This window comes from Meles meles, chromosome 7 (assembly GCF_922984935.1).
Source record: "Meles meles chromosome 7, mMelMel3.1 paternal haplotype, whole genome shotgun sequence".
Lineage (NCBI taxonomy): Eukaryota > Metazoa > Chordata > Mammalia > Carnivora > Mustelidae > Meles > Meles meles.
The window spans coordinates 77,907,890-77,929,332 of NC_060072.1; the positions used below are offsets into that span (position 1 = coordinate 77,907,890).

Here is a 21,443-nt window from a genome sequence, read left to right on the forward strand (position 1 = left end):
CTCCCATGTGTATTGTGTGTGCCCTGCTGTTGTGGCTGAGCTCATGTTGCCTTCAGTTTAGTTATCTTTAGTGGCTCTCTTTGCTTATTGTGGGCGGTGTTTGATTCCTGTTCTAGTAGTGGGCCAGTCTGGTCCCCCTTGGACTTGAGTTAGGTCAGACCAGGCGTTTGTCATGGATGCAGTAGCCTGAGCTGCACGGCTCTTTCTGTTTTGTCCCCTGAGAAGCTATTGGTGGGTTGAGCTTGCAGTCAGACCAGCTGTCTGCCCCCAGCTCTTTGCTGGAGCCACAGTCTGACTGGTGTATGTGGTTATCTTTCCCTCTCTCTGGAGCAGAAGTCACTCTGGAATGCTACTGGCCCCTGTTGGGGCTGCTTGCACACTGTCAGACTTGTGGCATTGCTTTAGGTGCATCAGGCCAAGAGTGTATTAGAGGGGGTGGGTCCACATAAGCTGGCAGCAAGGTTTATGCTGGTCTGCTGTGGGAGGAGACTCGAGGTGGAGGCCTGTCTGGAGGGGGCCTTTCTGCTGGAGAATGCAGGGTGGGGCTCATTTTTAGCAAGTTAGTTAGCTAGTTTTGGTAGCTTGGGAGGTGTGGGAGGAAAGTGGCTCATTTGTGTTCCACACCCCCAATCTCCTAAGGATCCCTGCATCTACAGCACATGCTCTGAATTAGTAAATAGATTTCCCTTCTGTATACCCCTAGGGATTTTCAAGCTGCTCCTTCTGTGCTGTATCTTTGTGGGGCTGTTTGTTTTGCTGTCTCTCTAAGAACAGGGACTAAATTTCCTCTTGCCCCCTGCCCCCTGCCCCCCAGCTCTCCCTGAGCTGAGCCCACTGATTTTTAAAGTTCCAGGCTTTAAGTCCTTCTGGTTGTAAGGACTTACTCTTCAGTCCCTCTGGTTTTCAAAACAAATGTTATGGGGAGTCTTCTTTCCCCTGTGGTGATCCGTTTCTGCACCTGTGGTGTTCTTCCCTCCAGTGGATAGGGTGACAGTTCCCTTTGGCTCTGGACTGTATCTGTGTCCTCACTACCTTCTTTGATGTGGCCTCTTCTCTACATTTAGCTGTGGGGAGTTCTGTCAGTCTTCAGGTTCTTTTCTGGGTTTTTTACACTCATGTGAGTGTTACCTGGTTTTATCTGTGGGATGAGGTGAGCTTAGGATCCTCCTATTCTACCATCTTCCCCAGAAGTCTGGATGGCTTTTTTAGAAAGGCCAGTTAGTCAGTTTCCTTTCTACAGTTAAAGACCCCCCCAACTTGCTATTTATGGAGGGAGGGAGAGGTCATGTAACTAAGGAGTTATACCAATTATGTTTATTACGTGTGTTTGATAAATGAACTCTACTGTCTCGCAACTTTAGAGCTTTCCTGTTGGCACCTGCAGGTTCCTTGAGACTTCTGATTAAACCTTAGAAATAAATGTAATTTGTTTATTTTTGGTATCTAAAGGTACAGCTGCCTTGGAGCTCTGAAACATCCATGCTTGTGGTGAATGCTTTTGACAAGACTTCAAGTGTCTTCCGGTCACTTGCCCAGTTATTCCTTCTGGTGGGAAAAAAGGCTTCTTAAAGCACACAAAAAGGTATTGTGTCTACCCCACCTGGAGTTTTTAAAATTGTATTTTACAAAGTTGAGGAAGCTTATTAGGATTCCAGTCTGGTATATAAGGGACTTGGAAGGTCTTACCCCATCCTGACAACAATTAAAAGGTGAACAAATTGAGTATCAACAACTCTTCCACATGGAAAAGTGATGTCATGGGGCAAATCACTGCACACACAATTGGGGACAGAGAGAAAGAGAATCACAATTTACCTAAGCAGAAAGTCTAGAGCAGAAACATTCATAGGAACCAATGCCAAGGTAGGAAACCTAAATTAACTGATGGATTGCTGGAGGCTCAGTGTGCCAGGTCTGAAAGTGAAACATTCCAGAGGGTGCAGTCATAGTGAGGCTTCCTTACATTTTTTGAATTTTATTTCTAAGAGCTCTAGCACGTTCTAACAGTGAAGGTTGGAGAAAGATTCTCTGAGGTGCCTGGCAGGAGGAGAGAAAAAGGAATCAATTGTAAATAGATCAGAGCAAGCCATTCTTCTTTTTTTCTTTTTCTTTTTATTTTCTTTTATTATTTTTATTTGAGAGAGAGAGAGAGTGAGACAGAGAACATGAGAGGAGAGAAGGTCAGAGCGAGAAGCAGACTCCCTGTGGAGCTGGGAGCCTGATGTGGGACTCGATCTCGGGACTCCAGGATCATGAACTGAGCTGAAGGCGGTTGCCCAAGCAAGCCATTCTTCCTCCTTTTTTTTTTTTTTAAGATTTTATTTATTTATTTGGCAGACAGAGATCACAAGGAGGCAGAGAGGCAGGCAGAGAGAGAGAGGAGGAAGCAGGCTTCCCGCGGAGCCGAGAGCCTGATGTAGGACTCAATCCCAGGACCCTGAGATCATGACCTGAGCTGAAGGCAGAGGCTTAACCCACTGAGCCACCCAGGCACCCCAAGCCATTCTTCTTAACAAGGCCTGCCCTCGAGAAAATATGTTACCAGAGCCTAACTTGATTGGGCTTTATCAGAGTCTGATTGATCTGGGGAAAAGAAACTACCCAACTCCAGCTCTTTCTAGCCATCCTGTCCCGCCAAAGGGAAAGAAAAAACTGAAAATTTTTTTGTGAAGTTTATATCTCAGGGGCACAGGCTCATTAAGACTGAGATCTACTTGTTGGATTATGGAACAGTTCCTCTCCTCCTACACCTTACCACTATATCACTAAAGGCCTATTTACTGGCCTGTTTATCTTTTACCTGCTACATCATGTCCATGTTTCCACAAAAAATTACAAAGTATACTAAAAGGAAAAAAAACAGTTCGAGGAGACAGCAAACATCAGAACCAGATTCAGATATAGTAAGGATGTTGAAATAAGGATGGAGACTTTAAACAACTATGACTAATATATTAAAGACTCTAATGTGAGGCATCTGAGTGGCTCAGTCAGTTAACTGCCTTTAACTTGGGTCATGATTCAAGGGCCTGGGATTGAGCCCTGCAGCAGGGAGCCTGCTTCTCTCTCTCCCTCTGCCTGCCACTCCCTCGGCTTGTGGTCTCTCTTTGACAGATATCTATCTATCTATCTATCTATCTATCTATTTATATATATTTAAGATTCTAATGTAAAAATTAGACAACATGAAAGAACAGTTGGGTAATTTAAGCAGAGAGATGGAAATTCTAAGAAAGAATAAAACATGCTAGAGATAAACAGTGTAACTGTAGTAAAACATGCCTTTGTTGGATTCATTAGTAGGCCGGACATAGTTTAGGAAATAATCTCCAAACTTGATGATATGTTAGTAGAAACTCTTAAAACTAAAAAGCAAAGAGAAAAAAGATTTTTAAAAATTGCACAGACTGTCCAAGAACTGTGGGATGAGTACAAAAGTTATACATGTAAGGGGAATACTAGAATGATAAAAAAGAGAAAGGAATAGAAGAAACACTGCAGGTTATAAGACTTATGATGGACAAATTGATGTCCGATAACAAACCAAGGATCTAGGAAGCTCAGATAAATGCTAAAAACCCCCACAAAAATCAAAGCAACAAAAAAACCAACTACACCCAGGCATGTCATATTCAAACTGTGGAAAATGAAGATGAAAAATCGTTCTCCAAAAAAAGCTTTTCTCCAAAAGCTGGAGGACATTAACACCTTATTTAAAGAGCAAAGATGAGTATTACATCTGACTTCTCAGAAGCCCAAGGATGCAAGTAGAGTGAAATATTTGAAATGAGAGGAAAAACCCCACCACCCTTGAATTCTAGATCCTGCAAAAGTATCCTTCTAAAGTGATAAAGACTTTTCTCAGACAGAAATTGAGGGAATGTGTTGCCAGGTAGACCTGCCTTGTAAACGGTGTTAAAATAAAAATTCTCCAGAGATAAAGTGATACAGATCAGAAACTTGGACCTGCATAAAGAAAAGGACATTAGAGAAGGAATGAATGTATAGGAAAAGCTTTTATTTTTCCTATTCTTAGTTGGTTGAACAGATAACTTTGTTTGGAATAATAGCAAAAGCAACAATGTGTGCAATGTGTAGCTTATGTACAAGTGACATCAGTGACATAAGGGATGGGGAATTAGGAATATTTGACTCTTCTAATCTGTGAAAGAGTGTAATATTATTTGAAAGTGGACTTGAATTAGTTGCATATGTACATTGCAGACTTTGGGGAAACCACTAAAATGAAAGTATAGTTGATATGCTAAGAAAAAAGAGGAATGGAATAATATAATATGCTCAATGATAACCACAAAAAATGGAAAAAGTAGAAAACAAAAATAGGAGTAGAGAACAAAGGCAACAAATAGAAAACAGTAACAAATATGGTAAATATTTTGTCACCCTGTTAATGGTCTAAATACACCAATAAAGAGCAGATTGTCAGTGGATAAAAAATAAGACCCAGCTGTATGTTGTCTTTAAGAAACCACTTTAATTATAAAGACACGTGCAGATTAAAAGTAAAGGGATGGAGAAAGATATACTTTGCTAACATTAATCAAAAGAAAGTTGGAATAGTTATTTTAATTTCAGACAGCAGACTTCAGAGTAAGGAAGCTTATTAGGATTCTGTGGGTTAATTTATAAATGTAAATTTGGGCATATTTTAGAAATTGCTGATCATTTTAGACTTTAAATTCCAGTCCTTTCACATTTACCTCTAAATGTTATTGTCAGTTTTATCCAGTAGTTATGTTTTAGTTTCTAAGTCCATAACCAGTGACCTTGCAGGGAAAAGAAAAGTATAAAAATTTTCAGGTAGAGGGGTGCCTGGGTGGCTAAGTGGGTTAAAGCCTCTGCCTTCAGCTCAGGCCATGGTCTCAGGGTCCTGTGATCGAGCCCCGCATCGGGCTCTCTGCCCCGCATCGGGCTCTCTGCTCAGCAGGGAGCCTGCTTCCTCCTCTCTCTCTGCCTGCCTCTCTGCCTACTTGTGATCTCTGTCTGTCAAATAAGTAAATAAAATCTTCTAAAAAATTTTTTTCAGGTAGAGGCAATTATAAAATTTTCCATAATAAAGTTCATTGTAAAAAAGAAAATAAATAATACTTGTAAAAAATGACTTTGGCACAAACTGAACTGTCTGTTCTACTTAAGCTACTTACTTTCTGTGACTCAGGTTATTTCCTCATCCATACAATAAGGATAATCTTTTGATACAGCGTTTTGTGAAGAGAAGATAAAATAATGTATATAAAGTATATAGAATATGTGTGTTTTTATTCCATAAAAGGAATGTAGAAATAGAATATTATAAAAGATATAAATTTCACCCCAACCTTCCTTGCTATCCTAATTAGATTTTCTCCTCCTCTAATAGGAGTAAGAAACCAAATTTGTCATCCAAATGTGTTTATGTGAATACACATACCTTCATATACCATATAGAATTTGCTCTTTGATTAAAACAGCTTTGCTATACAGAGATGGATTAAACATGCTCTCTAATATTGACCTGGTACCATGGTATCATTTTTTTTAATTTTTAATTTTTTTATTAACATATAATGTATTATTAGCCCCAGGGGTACAGGTCTGTGAATCGCCAGGTTTACACTCTTCATATCACATACCCAGTGTCCATAACCCCATCACCCCCATGGTATCATTTTAATGATTTTTTCCCCAGCCCATAAAAGTTCCCCCTGCTCCTTTGTAGGCCACAGGAGCACCTGAGATGCACACATTCATTTGTTCCTTAAATTTTTACTGAGCACATACTATATGCTAGGCACTGTATGAGGTGGAGAGTCAGTAGTGAATAATGCAAATTCCCTGCTTTCATGCAGTGTATATTCTCATGGGAGAAACAGACAAGAACTAAAAAATAATTTTCAAATAGTGATAAATACTAGGAAGAAAATAAAACAAGTTTACATGATGTATTGGGGAGGAGGGAGTGATTAAATTGTATAGTCAAGACAGGCTCTCAGAGGAGATGATTTTGAGCTGAAACTTGAATGATAAGAAGGAACGGGACACAAAGAATAGGGTAACAAGCATGCCAGGCAGATGTAACACCACATGCAAAGCCCTTGAGGTGGAAATGACTTAGCTTTATGAATTCCTAAGTAACTTGCATATAAATCCACTCAGTTTATTATTCACTAGATGAGCTCACCATTTGAAAGAAAATGCAGCTGATTCCTTTTTAATGTTTTGATTTAAAAAATCGAATGTAGCGGTTCCACTATTGTGTGCTTAAGAATTATCTGGAGAGTTTGTTAAGATCAGTTCCCTGATCCAAAAAAGCGGAACTTGGGAAAACAGAGTAGAATGGTGGTTACCAGAGGCTAGGGGGTGGGGTGTGAGGACTGGGGAGGTTATTTAGGAGTATAGACTTGGAAATAGTAGATAGGTCCTGGAGGGCTAATGCACAACACAATGATTATAGACAACAGTATTGTATTAATAAACTTCAGAGTTGCTAAGAGACTGGATTGTTTATCACAAAAATAAATGATAATTATGTGATGTGGTAGACGTATTAACTAACACTATGGTGGTAAACATTTTACAATATGCGCATCAAATCAATGCATTGTATACCTTATACAGTGTTATACGTCAGTTATATTTCAATTAAAAATATATAGTTTCCTGGGCTATTTCCCCAGATATTCTGATTCAGGTCAGGTGAGGCTCACATATTTTCATTTGTAACAAACTCACAGATGATTCCAGTGCTTCTAGTTTGAGGACCACGCTTTCAGAACCACATTTTAACAAATCTATTTTGGGTTTAATATCCATTTGCTAGAAGTAAAACATGTCAGTATTTTCTTTCATGTAAAAAATTAACTTGCTCTGCATGTTGCTTATCATGCAGTTTTTGTAAGTCTAGTGGAAAAGCAGATGAAATGTTAAAGGTAAAAAATAGTATCAGTGTTTCATGTTGAACTTATAGCATTTATAATAGCTTTTTTTAATATAGCCACTTAATGAAGGATTAATGTCATTTTTCATTTGGAGAGAATTTTTTTTTAAAGATTTGAGAGCGATAGCACATGAGCGCATGAGTAGCGGGAGGGACAGAGGGAGAGAATCTTCAAGCAGACTCCCGGCTGAGTGCAGAGCCTGATGTGGGCTCCATCTTGTGATTCATGAGCTCTAGACCTGAGCCAAAACCAAGAGCTGGACACTCAACTGACTGAGCCACCCAGGTACCACCGCTCCCCCCTTTTAAAGCATTTGGAGAGAATTTAAAATATTTTTTAAATGCTGGAAGGAATTTAAATGATAGGTTACTAAGAGATATTCTGAAATTATTTTTGTTTCTTGATTCAGGGATCACATACAGAGAAGTTGTGTATTAAATCCTGTTAAATCTGGAGACTGTGAGAAAGTTGTGTTTTTCATTAACTGTGCCATTCAGGAGGATACTCATGGGAAGGAGGTGGAGAAGGGAAGAGGAACATCAGGCTAGTCGGCCATATCAGCTCAAACCATTCTGGTCAGCAGGAGCTTGGCTGCTGCAGTCATACAGCCTATATGACAATGTCAAGCCCATGCGCTCCTGCTCCTTGTAATTGTTGCCAGGAGAGGAATTTATAAACACCTTGCTTGTGCTTTGGACAGTAAGACTTTAGCAGCATCAGGGATAACGTGAAGGATGACACTAAGAACAACCAACGGTTATCCAGCAAGGTGCTATTGCTCTAAGTGCTTTAGATGATTAACTAATGTAAACCCCGTAACAAATACATGAGGTAGAGAGTAACAGTTCTACTTTATAGACAGGAATTGAGGCAAAGAGTAAGTCAGTAATATCCTACCAGGCCGGAAGTAGAAAAGCTGGAATTCAAAGCTGACAATTTGTATTCATTCTGATTCCTTAAACAATGTACTATATAGTGCTTCATATTTGAAGAAAAATCTCCAAATCAAAGATTTTCAGAATTTGTGTCTATAGACCAGGTTAAAATGAGGTATCTGATTCTTTCTCTGCATACCTTTTAAGTTATAACACAGGAATTCTACAGTGTCTATTTTGTAATCTTTCTGCCTGGGTCTGACCAGAAGACATCCCAAATGATGACAGAGGAGGACTACTGGTGTAGTCTACACAGAGAGAAGTTCTGTACTACTTCCTAATGTGTGATCTTGGGCAAGTCATCAAAATGTTTTGAACTTAAGTTTAGTACCCATAAAAGCACTACAATGTTTACCCCACAAGACTGGATAAATGAGGACTTTTGACCACTGATGCAAATATGTCCTGCAATATTTAGGTGTCCTGGTGAGTAGACCATTTATGCATAATTTATGGGATTTTCTTGGGTCATTCCTATAGAATTTTTATCTTATCTGCTGTCATCAGAATTCTTGATTAAATGCAACTCCATTTTTTTTTAAGTTTTTTAAAAAAATATTTATTTGACAGAGGGAGATCACAAACAGGCAGAGAGAAGGGGAAGCAGGCTCCCCGCCGAGCACAGAGCCTGATGCAGGGCTCAATCCCAGGACCCTGGATCATGACCTGCACAGAAGGCAGAGGCATAACCCACTGAGCCACCCAGGCACCCCTCCACTTTTTTTTTCCCCCCAGGAGAAAATCAAATTTTTGTGTACATGGAGAAAGCCACCTGAACATGAGATCCCATCTCTACTGTAAGCCTGTGGACAAGTGATCTAGTGTCTTTATTGGGATCTCGTCATGCTGTTTTGACAGGTGGGCTTAGGATGGCACACCCTAACTATGGAGGTAAGTCTTAATAGCTGCCCAGATAATACTATAGATAATTCTTGCTAATAAAAGCTACAGTTAGAGGGCACCTGGGTGGCTCAGTGGGTTAAAGCCTCTGCCTTCGGCTCAGGATCCCGGGGTCCTGGGATCAAGCCCCACATTGGGCTCTCTGCTCAGCGGGGAGCCTGCTTCCTCCTCTCTCTCTACCTGCCTCTCTGCCTACTTGTGATCTCTCTGTCAAATAAATAAATAAAATCTTAAAAAAAAAAAAGCTACAGTTAGGGCAAAATGGCAATGGAGACCAAGAGAGTTCCAAAAGGAACTGTCAGCTGGTCATCCAGCAGGTATTTTGTTTTTATTTACAAAGCGAATACAGTTTTTGTCAACCCAACATAATGGCTGTGTCACATCTGGTTTGGACAACAACCAGAAATAATATCTCAAGGGTTCCTAAAGCATTTCATTTCAAAGTTTTATATTTATTAGAATAATTCCTTAGAATAATTTTTAGGTATTTTATTTATTTTTTAATATTTTATTTGTTTATTTGACAGAGATCACAAATAGGCAGAGAGAGGGGGAAACAGGCTCTCCGCTGAGCAGAGCACCCAATGCGGGGCTTGATCCCAGGACCCTGAGACCATGACCTGAGCTGAAGGCAGAGGCCTTAACCCACTGAGCCACCCAGGCGCCCTATATTTATTTTTAAAGATAGTTGAGTTTACTCATGTTAAAACGAGGTAAAATATAATTAAAATGAGTAAGGATTGCATAAATATATAGAGAAAATGAAATTTTGTAGATGCCTTCCTGTGTAACTTAGATCTTAAAATTAAAGGAAAAGAATCAGGAAATAGAAAAGTGCAAAGGAGAAAATGACTAATGAATTGTCTTAACTTTTATTTGATTATTTTCATTTACAGTTCTGGCACTGACACTTTTTTTAAAAAAAGATTTTAATTTTATGTAAAGATTGAACTTCAATAAAATAACTTAAAAAATTTACATATACATCACTAAATTTCCATAAAATATACAATACTTTTGATACAGCTAAAGGCTAGAATGACTTTGAAGGGAATGATACATAGTCATAAGATTTAAGAGATACCCCATATATCACATGTAAGAATAAATATTTATATTGAATTTTCCAAGACATGTGAAGTATTAAATACTATATAACATGCACTTGAATTAAAATATACATTTTGAAATACATATTTTAAAAGCATAAAACTCTTGATTTAATCTAGATGTACATTAGAGCTTCTAAATAGAAATTTGAACATTTATTACAAATAAAGATACTATAACATCAAATGCGATATATAGTCCAAAAGCCGCTAGGAACCAGTTTGGACATGTAGAATATAAAGTTCTACTTTGGCTAGAGTTAAGTCTCTTTTTTTTTTTTAACCTTCAAATGAGATGGAATGATGTTAAATTTACTAAAATTGTAAAACTTCACAAAACATCGGTTTTTAAGTACTTGTAAGCTGCATTCCTTTTTCTCATACTGATATGACAAAAATCAAACACATGAACTTAACTGTGTGAAATAAATATATGAATATTACTGCTAAAGAAAGTAGTTATTGAACATACCATAGACAAATTACTCAAGTGCAAGACTGCTTTATACATATAAAGATTTACAGGAATTACACCATTCTACACTCAGGCAAATTAAGAGGAAAAAATTCTCTCATGTATTTCTGAACATCATTAACACTCTTACAAAATATCCCTTTGATGATTACTGGCACACAAATTATTTCCCCCTCTAAAAGACAATGTAAAAGAGAGTTGGTAGCAGTTAGCTATTTGGCATTTTAAAATGATTGCTATTTCCAGAAAACAGCAATATTTCTCATCCAGAAGAACTGAATGTACTGATAATTGATCTGTTGTTACCAACTGATCACTTCATCAAACTAGCTTGACAGTTTTGTACATGAGGCTAAGAAAACTGATAAAAAAGAGAACAGGACATTAAAATCAATCCAGAGAAGAATTCTAAGTCTTTTCATAGGCAGCAGCTATATATTTTATCCACTGTTTAATAGATTCTGTTATAAAGCACATGTTATGAATTCTCTGTCATGGGCCTGCTAGGTCATTTTTTTATTTGCAGTTAGTAAAAAGATATAAACTGAAAACTTGTTGCAACAGCTGTATAAATGTAAGTTGTTAGGTGCTAAGTATAATTTGAGATTTTTTAATCAGGAAAACAGTAAAAAAAAAAAACTGATTATAACAAAAATCTCATTAATTGTTCTTAATTACTGTACCAATGTGATAAAAACAATCCTTCCACTCCCCCTCACTGTATTATGGTACTTTAAGCCATATTAGTGTCATTAAGCTGTGAGACTTTCTTAGATAAGATACAGATAGTATTTTTTAGAATATCCTCCCCCTAGAATCTATAATTACATTTCAGTTTTACTTTCCAAGATAAAAGCCAAAGGGTAAGTTGTCAGTTTACATTTTTCCTCTAGACAATGGATTTTGAAATGATAGTAAGCAACTTCCAAATTTTTTGCTTTAATTGAATTCTCATTTTAGAGTGAATAACTTAAAAAATAATATTTAGACTCCATACACTAAAATCTAGCTTACTGGTAAAATATTATGAAAAAGCACTTGACAACATTACTGTCATATTATTTTCCATCAGGGGACTAATTATTGCATATGGCTGGGAACAAAATTACAAATGGAAATTTAGTTTTGATTTAGATCTTTTACAAATACATTAAAAATAATGTTTTGGGTAATTAATGACTAAGGTGCAGCAGTCAAAATTATTAGGAATGCTTGTGTTGAAGAAAAATATTAATACCAAATCTTTAAAATTTATCTGACAGCACATTCAGCCCTATGTGTTCAGATGCAGATGAAGGTTTATATTCTCTTTAGTCTATGGCAGATCTCATCAGCCACCAAGCTAAGCCTCAAATAGGGGTTACGACTTTCTTTACTATGTGTTCCTAAAACATAATAGGTCTCTATTGAATTTGCAGCATGCTTAGAAGGAAACCTTAATTTTGGTTAAAAGCATAATGCTTAATCTGTTATAATATGGTAGGTCAAATCATACCATATATAAATTGTCCTACAAAATATACATTTGATGATATTTCAGATGGAATGTTTTCAAGTTGGTAGTGGTAGCCAAAGATGCTGAGAACTTAAAAGGTACGTAATATAAAAAAAACCTGCAAAATTCAAATACTTAATTTTTAATATACTATAAAGGTTCACCAAATCTAAAAATAATACTCTAATTGTATAAGGTTTCTTTTTACGTAGTTGTTTTTAAAAAAATTATAAATAATCTTTATACTGTGCCAACTGTCTTGTACTTCAAAGATATGGAATATTGTCTTTATCACTATATAAATAACAAATAGTCCTTTAAAGGAGAGGTTGAGGAGAATAAGGGAGAATGTGGCTAATCTTCCCTGTTACTATGTGCAGTTATGGATATAAAGTTGAATATACCATTTGCTTATGTGAGGGAGAACAGGCCATGTTTTGCTTTAAGAAATAATAAAAGTACAGTTGCTCCTTTAATAAAGTTACTGTGCCTTCAGCACAGCTGAGTACATAAGCATATAGTTAAGGCTATGCATGTAATAGAGAAGAATTGAGGCAATTTGGATAAATCAGAAAAATACATTTTTAGAGAGCACTTTATTGGTCTAAATATCTTTTCTTCCCATCATATTCTGATTTTACCACACAATAGCTCATTTTGCACTTTACCTATGTGAAATATTATACAGATAAGAGATTTCTTATGGGATAAGAAATATCAATAATTTTCTCTATTAAATCACATCTCCTTTTCTGGGGGAAAAGATCAATATTAATATCCCCTTAGAAATCAACTGTCAAAGCATCTAATTCAGGGGAAAACAACTCTCTAAAATTTTTTTAATATATGAAATGATCAAAGGGAGAAAACTTTTTTTTTGGCTGAAGGATTTTTAGGCCAGTAAAATGACAGCTCAAGCAGTTACCATACTCCTGGTGGCTATGAGAACAAACCTCCTTGGCTACATTTTCAATTTTGATAATAGTGCTAGGAATAAGCCACACTTCAAGCAAAGAACAAAACATCTTTGAGACTGGCAGAAACACACTGAATTTAGAGATAGCCATCTTTTCACTCCAAAGAGTACCTTATTAGAAGTTTAGAGCCATATTAAAAATCCATCAAACTTACATATTCCTATCTGGCCACAGACAATTCATATTTTCACTGGAACTAGCAAGTAATTTTGTATATTCTGAATAGCTCTCAAGAGCAAAAATTAGAGTTCATTGATGAATGAGCATAAAAACCAACAAACATTTTGAGAAGACATTGTAGCAATGTATACTATATTAGAACCATTTATCTGTTCCAATAGAAAATCCGAATTTTTAGACAAGAAGGAAAAAAGCTGAAGCAAGTATGAGAAAAAGGAAACACCCACAGACCAATCTATGTATCTTTTTTTGATAAACTGTCAGGGAAAATGAGAAAAGGGTGTGCAAAATAAAACGAGTTTATGTTCTTAAGGTAAAAAAAAAAAAAAGACTAGTACTATTAAGTAATGTCACAGTTCCCTTAAGAGTTAATAAAACACTAAGGAAAAAATAAGTCCCACTATTTAATTAAACAAAACATCAGTAACAGCTGCATTATCTGTCACTGATTTTCTTTCTTTCTTTTTTGCTTCAGGAATTACTCAATTAAAAGAAGGGGAAAAATAGTCTGCTAGCAGCTATTTATATTAACACAAATGAAGGCACAAATAGTAGGACTCCAGAGGCGATGAGTGAAGGCATGGTAAGCATCAGGTGATTTTGGCATGAACAGAAACCCTGAAATACAGTTGAAGATCTGGTGCTATTTTGTGTTTATAGTTGCATACCTAAGTGACTAACTCAAATCAGGGATCCATAAAAATGTTTTCTTTCTTACTTTCTAGCAATAAAATATACTTATCAAAACTTGCTAGCTTATCTGTGCAAATGTGTACTTATCACCAATGCAAAAAATATGTATGAAAATAAACCCTAAAAGACCTGCTTTTCATAATGTTCAAAAGGTCCTGTGCAGAGTCAGTTTCTGAAGAACTCTCAAGATCTGATTTGGAGAGAGAGAGACCAAAATGTGGAATCCACAGGAGATAAGGACAATTGTGCCTCTGTAGGAGGCACTTTTGAATTTGTTGAAAGCTTAACAGAATCTTTGTAATAGCTGATCACAGATAAGCTACTTGTCCCTAGGAAAATTTAGGGCCAACAGGCCATGATTTGACAGAAAACACCCTCGGATCTTATCCCAGAATCCTTCTTCATAAGTATATCATACAATTAAGCTAGATTAGCACTGATTCTACTGCCACTAATAATTATATATGGTTTTAGGAAAAAAGGATACCACTGAAGTCACTGGATACAATATTCATTTTAGACTACCTCAGGAAGGAATTACATACATTTGTTCAGTAATTATTAGTTTAAAATCTCTAAATATTGTTTTACATTTCTGCTTGTGAAAAAAAAAAATGTCATCATGGTTGTATCTTCCTCCTAATCAAATATTCTAGATTATGAGGTCATTCAAAACTAGACTGTGGAAAGAACCAGATTAAAAGCAGGGCATTGAGGTCACCAATTGCTGCTTTTGTCCCCCAGGTTTGTTTAAATACCTAAATAAATCAGCATCTGAAAATTATTCCACATCAGAAGCATCATTGTCAGAAAGATGATAGTTACTTCCCTTCACCCGAATATATTCAATATATCTCCCTTCATCAGAATCTGAAGCGCCACATGTACATAACCTGTTGTCAAAGAGTGATTCGATTTCTTCTAATTTTTTCCCTTTGGTCTCAGGAAGACAGCCATAGACAAAAAGGAGTCCCACACCAGCGAATCCAGCATAAAGGAAGAAGGCTCCTGCAATGGAAAAAAATATGTATTTGTAGGTACAGTCCTATGTTGGAAAGAGTACTTGATTTTGACTTTTCTTTCTGGTCAATTTTGCCTAACTGGTCTGACATGGATCAAGAAATAACTACCAGCCTGCTTTACTGTCACTGTTCCAACTCTAGGAACATAATATAATGTATTATTAGTCATGTAATGTCTGACTACCTCAAGAGGAATGATAAACTGGGTTCAGATATAACTTCTGCTTTGAATCTCTCCTTACTTCCCTGGCTAGAGATCATTGTTCTCTCCTATGTATTTTTAAAGCACTTTGCTGAGGCCCCCATCATGTTATCAAAAACTATTATAATTGTCTGCATGAATTTGTGTCTGTCTTGTCTGCTAGACTGCAGGCACTTTGAGGGAGATGTGTTCTTCTGCTTCAGTGTCAAAACTGATCTCCTTGAGGGCTGAGTCTGTATGGCTTGTTTGTATTTGGGTCTCCAGTGCCTAGAATGGTACCTGACACACTGGAGGGTCTAGAAATAAATGTGCTCTTGTTCACTGCCAGATGGAATACACTGGGTAAACAGATATGAAATGAAGGGCTAAACTAGACAATATAAAGACATATTTCAAAAATTAAGCTTTAAGCAAAACAGCAGTTCTCAGTTCTGTTGAATTATTACAGAATGGGAAAGACATTTTTTTTAAAGACTTTTTTTTAAAAGATTTTATTTATTTATTTATTTGACAGAGATCATAAGTAGGCAGAGAGGGAGGAGGAAGCAGGCCCCCTGCTAAGCAGAGAGCCCGATCCCAGGACCCTGGGATCATGACCTGAGCCGAAGGCAGAGGCTTTAACCCACTGAGCCACCCAGGCGCCCCTGGGAAAGACGTTATTAAGGCTACTTTTTTTTTTTAAGAGAGTAGACACATGTGTGGGTGGGGAGGGGCAGGCAATGAGGGAGAGAATCTCAGACAGACTCCCTGCTGAGTGTGGAGCCCAACCCGAGGCTCGATTCTATGACCCTGAGATCATGACCTGAGCTGAAACCAAGAGCTGGACGCTCAACCAACTGAGTATTCAGGTGCTCCAAGACTTTTTTTTTTTTTAAAGATTTTATTTATTTGACAGAGAGATCACAAGTAGGCAGAGAGAGTGAGAGGGAAGCAGGCTCCCCTCAGAGCAGAGAGCCGGACGCGGGACTCAATCCCAGGACCCTGAGATCATGACCTGAGCCGAAGGCAGCAGCCCAAACCACTGAGCCACCCAGGCACCCCCAAGACTACTTTCTTAAAGACATGCCTATAAGCCCCATTTCAGGAAAAGGAAACTATGGAGGAAAAATGCTGCTGAACTGACCACCTGAAAGAATCTGCTCTGGAATGAGGAGGAGTTTTGAGAAAAGAAGTGAAAAAGAGGTAAATTACGAGATTTTTGAAAAAACATGAAAGGGTTGACTAAATCTGACAGTATGTTAGAACTCCATTTACACATATAGGGGTCCTTTATTTCATTTGGTTCATTTTAAACACGTGTCTTATACTTGGTAAATAATCAGAAAATAGTACTAGGTCACCTGGGATGCATGACTGAATTACAGTGAGAAGAAGGCTCTGTAGAGAGCGTGGATTGGAAAGTCACAATGTGACACAGGCAGACTCCTAGGATAGTTTCTTAAATTCTCTTGACCTTGGTTTCCTCATCTAATGGAGAAAGTAACTGCCGCCCTGCCCAACTGCAAAGAACAGAAATAATTAATGTATGATGTTACATGCCTATTAGAATTCTGGGGGTTGGTTACCCAAAAAAGGGGATAGCGTTATCAAATTCCACTAAATGACTAGGGAAGAGCGGTTACTATTAGAATAGAATGATATTAGTAGAACTTAAAAACTGGGAAAGTTTTCATGAAAAAGGTGATACTGACAAGCTAGATCTTGGATAATGTGGGCATTTAGGGGAAAAAATGAAAGGAGATACAGTCCTGTGTTTGATTACAGAGAAGTGAAACTTGTGGGAAGAGAAATGGAATCTTAAGGGGGGAGGGACAAAGAAAGGATGGTAATCATGATGGTAACACAGGAAAAATAAGTGCAGATGGTATAACATTTTAGACTAAATCAGGCTGCTAAACTCCAAAATCTCTAACAGAGAAAACTAGGTTTGGCTTTATAAACTATAATATTGAGGAAACACTTACCATGTTTCACAATTTAGGAACAGGCATAAAGAAAAATAACAAATCTGACCATATGCCCTATGCTGTACTTTCCATCTCCAGGACTTTTTCATTCCATACTGGAAGCCTGTACCTCCTACCAATCATTTTGCCCATCCCCTCCAGTCCCTTCTCCTCTGGCAACCACCAGTTTGTTCTAACTGGATATTTCTGAAAGAAGCCTGGCTATGAGCTATTTGAATTTTATATCTGTTGCCTCATGTTGTTTGGACAGCATAAATTTGAGAGAGAGGCACTCTGGTAACAAATGCCTTGTAGACTTTTGGTCTATGACTTAAGATGTTAACCTATATTTAGGTCTTTAAATATTTAAGAATTCTCCAAAACAAAAAAATTAAGCATTCTCTAGAACTAGCAAATATGGGTAAATATTTATTGGTATTTATGGTCTCAGAAAGATAGGTTTCTGAACTTATGTAAAAAGCTCTAATTGCCAATGGGTTAAAACTGAATATATGAAATACATATCCAGTTTCAAATGCCAGTGTATTTCCTTTTTTAATGTTTCTAAATTTCTAAATGTTCATTGGGGGAGACAGGAGTTTTATAAAGCTAATAAAAATAAATACCAATACGGATGTTGAGAATGAGAAGGAACATATTCGTATAATGTTTCTTCATATCAAAATTCTTCCGCATATTTATTCATTTGATAGACACCTGTGAATGCTTATCAAGTGAACAGGAAGGCACTGGGACTATAATGGTGAACAAGGCCTAAGTCCTGGCCTAAACTCCAAACATTTATGGTCCAACTGTGAGGGGTGTGTGTGGGTTCTTGCAAAAAGGAATTTAAGTGCCCGGAGCATGGGATGAGGTGGGGTGAATGATGGGTAAGGGATCAGAGAATTGGTATAAGCAAGAGACAGTCCCTATACATACAGAGACTTATGGGGAGATTAGAATAAACATTTCATCTTTTAGAATCCAATTACAAACTATAAACATACATATAATGAAAAAATTCTGTTGCTAAAGAGAAAGTCTTTTTGTTTTAATAAAAGTGGACTTGAAGTAGCTTCCTGGAGTTTTTTCCTGTCTCAGCCACTTCCTAATACTGTTTTTTTTTTTTTTTTTTTTTTTTTTTTTTTTTTAAAGATTTTATGTATTTATTTGACAGAGAGAGATCATAAGTAGGCAAAGAGGCAGGCAGAGAGAGTGAGAGGGAAGCAGGCTCCCTGCCAAGCAGAGAGCCCGATGTGGGACTCAATCCCAGGACCCTGAGATCATGACCTGAGCCGAAGGCAGCGGCTTAAACCACTGAGCCACCCAGGCGCCCCCTAATACTGTTTTGATTTATGGTCCACACATTTTCACATAAACACCTCTGTTAGGTTTATGCTTCAGGCAGTGGTAAGTGCTGCTCTTAGTGGATGCTGAAATTAACATGCCGTGACCTGAACAGCATGGATGATACAGTGGGAGGCATAAATCACAGCATGACCTTTGGGGGAGCTAGTTGGACAGGACTCCATCTCCGTCACGAGACATCTTCAAGCATTAGCCCTTAGATTCCCTGCCTCCCTCCTTTCTACCATGCTCTGTTGTTTAGGTTTCTTCATTAAACTAAAAGCACTGCTGTGAAGATTTCCAGCTGGGGAGAGAGCTGGGAGATGTTTGGGTTGGAAGGTGGGTGAAGGCTCTAAAGCACTGAAGGACAAGAAGGAGTGCTGCTTAGGAAAGGAGAATTCCTTTTTATCTTTTCCACGTACATTTTCAAGGCCTTTGGAGAAGGAAAGAACCACACAGAGATTACTTAAAATAGCAAAAATATAACCATCTACACTTTTAAACACAAATGATAGCATGTATAAAAAGAGGAGGAAAAATAAAAATGAAACTATAGATGAGAAAAATATTCTCTTACCATAATATGTAAGATACTCTGCTGTGTGTAAAAATGTCAGTGAAACCAGAACGTTGAAAATCCAATTTATTCCAGATGAACATGCATTTCCTGTACTTCTTGCCCAAAGGGGATATATTTCAGAATTCACAGTCCAAGGCATTGGTCCCATTCCTGAGAAAAATATGAAACTAAAAATTTCAGTAAAGTAGTTTAAAATCTGAAAAAGAGTAGTTTGTCCCCTCTAAAAAGAGACACTTTAATTAATACAACACAAAGCCTTTGTTTACCAGGTGCGAAGAAAACAAGATATAAAATAAGGCCCAGAAGTGCGGTCCAGGAGTATGGTGTAGGGCAGAAATTGTAAGCCCAAAATACATCTTCTGTTTTAAATTTGGTTTCATTCTCACACCTGAAAAATATAGCAATAAAAATAATGTTTTAGGGTATGGTTACAGAAATTCAATGTGTATATCTTGGATATATCTGAAAGTTCCTTAATGTCATTAAGGAAAAGGGTCCAAGATGTTTTTCTTGAAAAAAAATTAAGATTTAAATATATAGTATTAGCTATAAACCTCACATAGAACACTTTAGATCTGAATATAACTCAAGAGAAAAATACACTGTGTGTACAACTCACAGCAAAATCCAAAAAACAATCCAATTAAAAAAATGGTCAGTGGTATGCACCTGATTGAGCATCTGATTCTTGGTTTTGATCCAGGTCGTGATCCTCACGGTTGGCTCAGCTCGCAGGGTCCTGAGACTGAGCCATGTGAGTCAGGCTCCACGCTCAGTGAAGATTCTATCCCCCTCTCCCTCCTCCCTCCCCACTCTCTCTCTAAAAGTAAATTAATCTTTTAAAAAAATGGTCAGAGGATCTAAGTGGACATTTTCCCAAAGGAGACATATAGATGACAGGTACAGGAAAAAGTGTTCAACATCATTAATCACCAGGGGAATACAATCAAAACCAAAATAATGAAATACCACCTCCCACCTGTTAGAATGGCTACCATCCCAAAGATGAATAACGAGTGTTGGTGGGGATGTGGAGAACGAGGAACCCTTGTGCACGACTGATGAGAATATATATTGGTGCAGTCACTATGGAAAACAGGATGGAGGGTCCTCAAAAAATTAAAAACAAAACTACCATATGATTCAGCAAAACAACTTCTGGGTATTTATCTGAAGAAAATGAAAGCACCGGGGCGCCTGGGTGGCTCAGTGGGTTAAGCCGCTGCCTTCGGCTCAGGTCATGATCTCGGGGTCCTGGGATCGAGTCCCGTGTCGGGCTCTCTGCTCGGCAGGGAGCCTGCTTCCCTCTCTCTCTCTGCCTGCCTCTCTATCTACCTGTGATCTCTCTCTGTCAAATAAATAAATAATCTTTAAAAAAAAAAAAAAAAAAAAAAAAAGAAAATGAAAGCACCAACTTGAAAGATACATCCACCTGCATGTTCACTGCAGCATTATTTACAATAGGATATGAAAGCAACCTGAGTGTCCACTGATGGATGAATGGATAAAGAAAATGTGTGTCGGGGCGCCTGGGTGGCTCAGTGTGTTGAGCCGCTGCCTTCGGCTTAGGTCATGGTCTCAGGGTCCTGGGATCGAGTCCCGCATCGGGCTCTCGGCTCGGTGGGGAGCCTGCTTCCCTCTCTCTCTCTCTGCCTACTTGTGATCTCTCTCTGTCAAATAAATAAATAAAATCTTAAAAAAAAAAAATGTGTGTGTACGTACACAAAAACACACACATATACACAATTAGTCAGCCTTAAGGAATTTCTGCCATCCGTAATAATATGGAGGGACATTGAGGGCATTATGCTACCTGAATTAATACCATATGATCTTATATATGTAATCTAAACAAAAATGCTGAGCCATGTCATAGATACAGAGAACAGATTTGTGGTTGCTGGGGAACGGAGTTTGGAGAATTGAAATGGGTCAAAAGGTACAAACTTTCAGTTAAAAACTGTCATGGCAGGGCGCCTGGGTGGCTCAGTGGGTTAAAGCCTCTGCCTTCGGCTCAGGTCATGATCCCGGGGTCCTGGGATCAAGCCCCACATCGGGCTCTCTGCTCGGCGGGGAGCCTGCTTCCTCCTCTCTCTCTGCCTGCTTCCCTGCCTACTTGTGATCTCTCTCTGTCAAATAAATAAATAAATAAAATCTTAAAAAAAAAAAAACTGTCATGGAGGGGCACCTGGGTGGTTCAGTGGGTTAAGCCTCTGCCTTCAGCTCAGGTCATGATCCCAGGGTCCTGGGATCATGCCCCACACCTCACATCGGGCTCTCTGCTCCACAGGGAGCCTGCTTCCTCCTCTCTCTCTGTCTGCCTCTCTGCCTACTATTTGTGATCTCTGTCAAATAAATAAAATCTTAAAAAAAAAAACAACTCATGGAAGGTAATGAACTGCATGGCAACTACAGTTAGTAATACTGCATTGCATGTTTGAAAGTTGCTAAGAGAGTAGGTTTTTTTAAAAAAAATATTTTATTTTATTTGACAGAGAGAGACGTCACAAGTAGGCAGAGAGGCAGGCAGAGAGAGGGAGAAACAGGCTCCCCACTGAGCAGAGAGCCCGATGCGGGGCTCGATCCCAGGACCCTGAGATCATGACCTGAGCCGAAGACAGAGGCTTAAACCACTGAGCCACCC

At 38.1% G+C, this 21,443-nt stretch overlaps 1 protein-coding gene across 1 annotated transcript in view; it reads right to left on the reverse strand.

Moving 5' to 3' along the window:
- Nucleotides 1-13,368: 13,368 nt before the first annotated feature.
- The window catches only part of SLC2A13 (solute carrier family 2 member 13), a 392,202-nt gene continuing 384,127 nt past the window's right edge, over nucleotides 13,369-21,443 (reverse strand). Inside the window, exons 8-10 of the mRNA XM_046013090.1 lie at nucleotides 19,066-19,187; nucleotides 18,797-18,949; nucleotides 13,369-14,710 (exon numbers count right to left, since the gene is read on the reverse strand). Coding sequence (XP_045869046.1) covers nucleotides 14,484-14,710; nucleotides 18,797-18,949; nucleotides 19,066-19,187 — 502 coding nt within the window. The 3' untranslated portion in view covers nucleotides 13,369-14,483. The remainder of the gene's footprint in view (nucleotides 14,711-18,796; nucleotides 18,950-19,065; nucleotides 19,188-21,443) is intronic.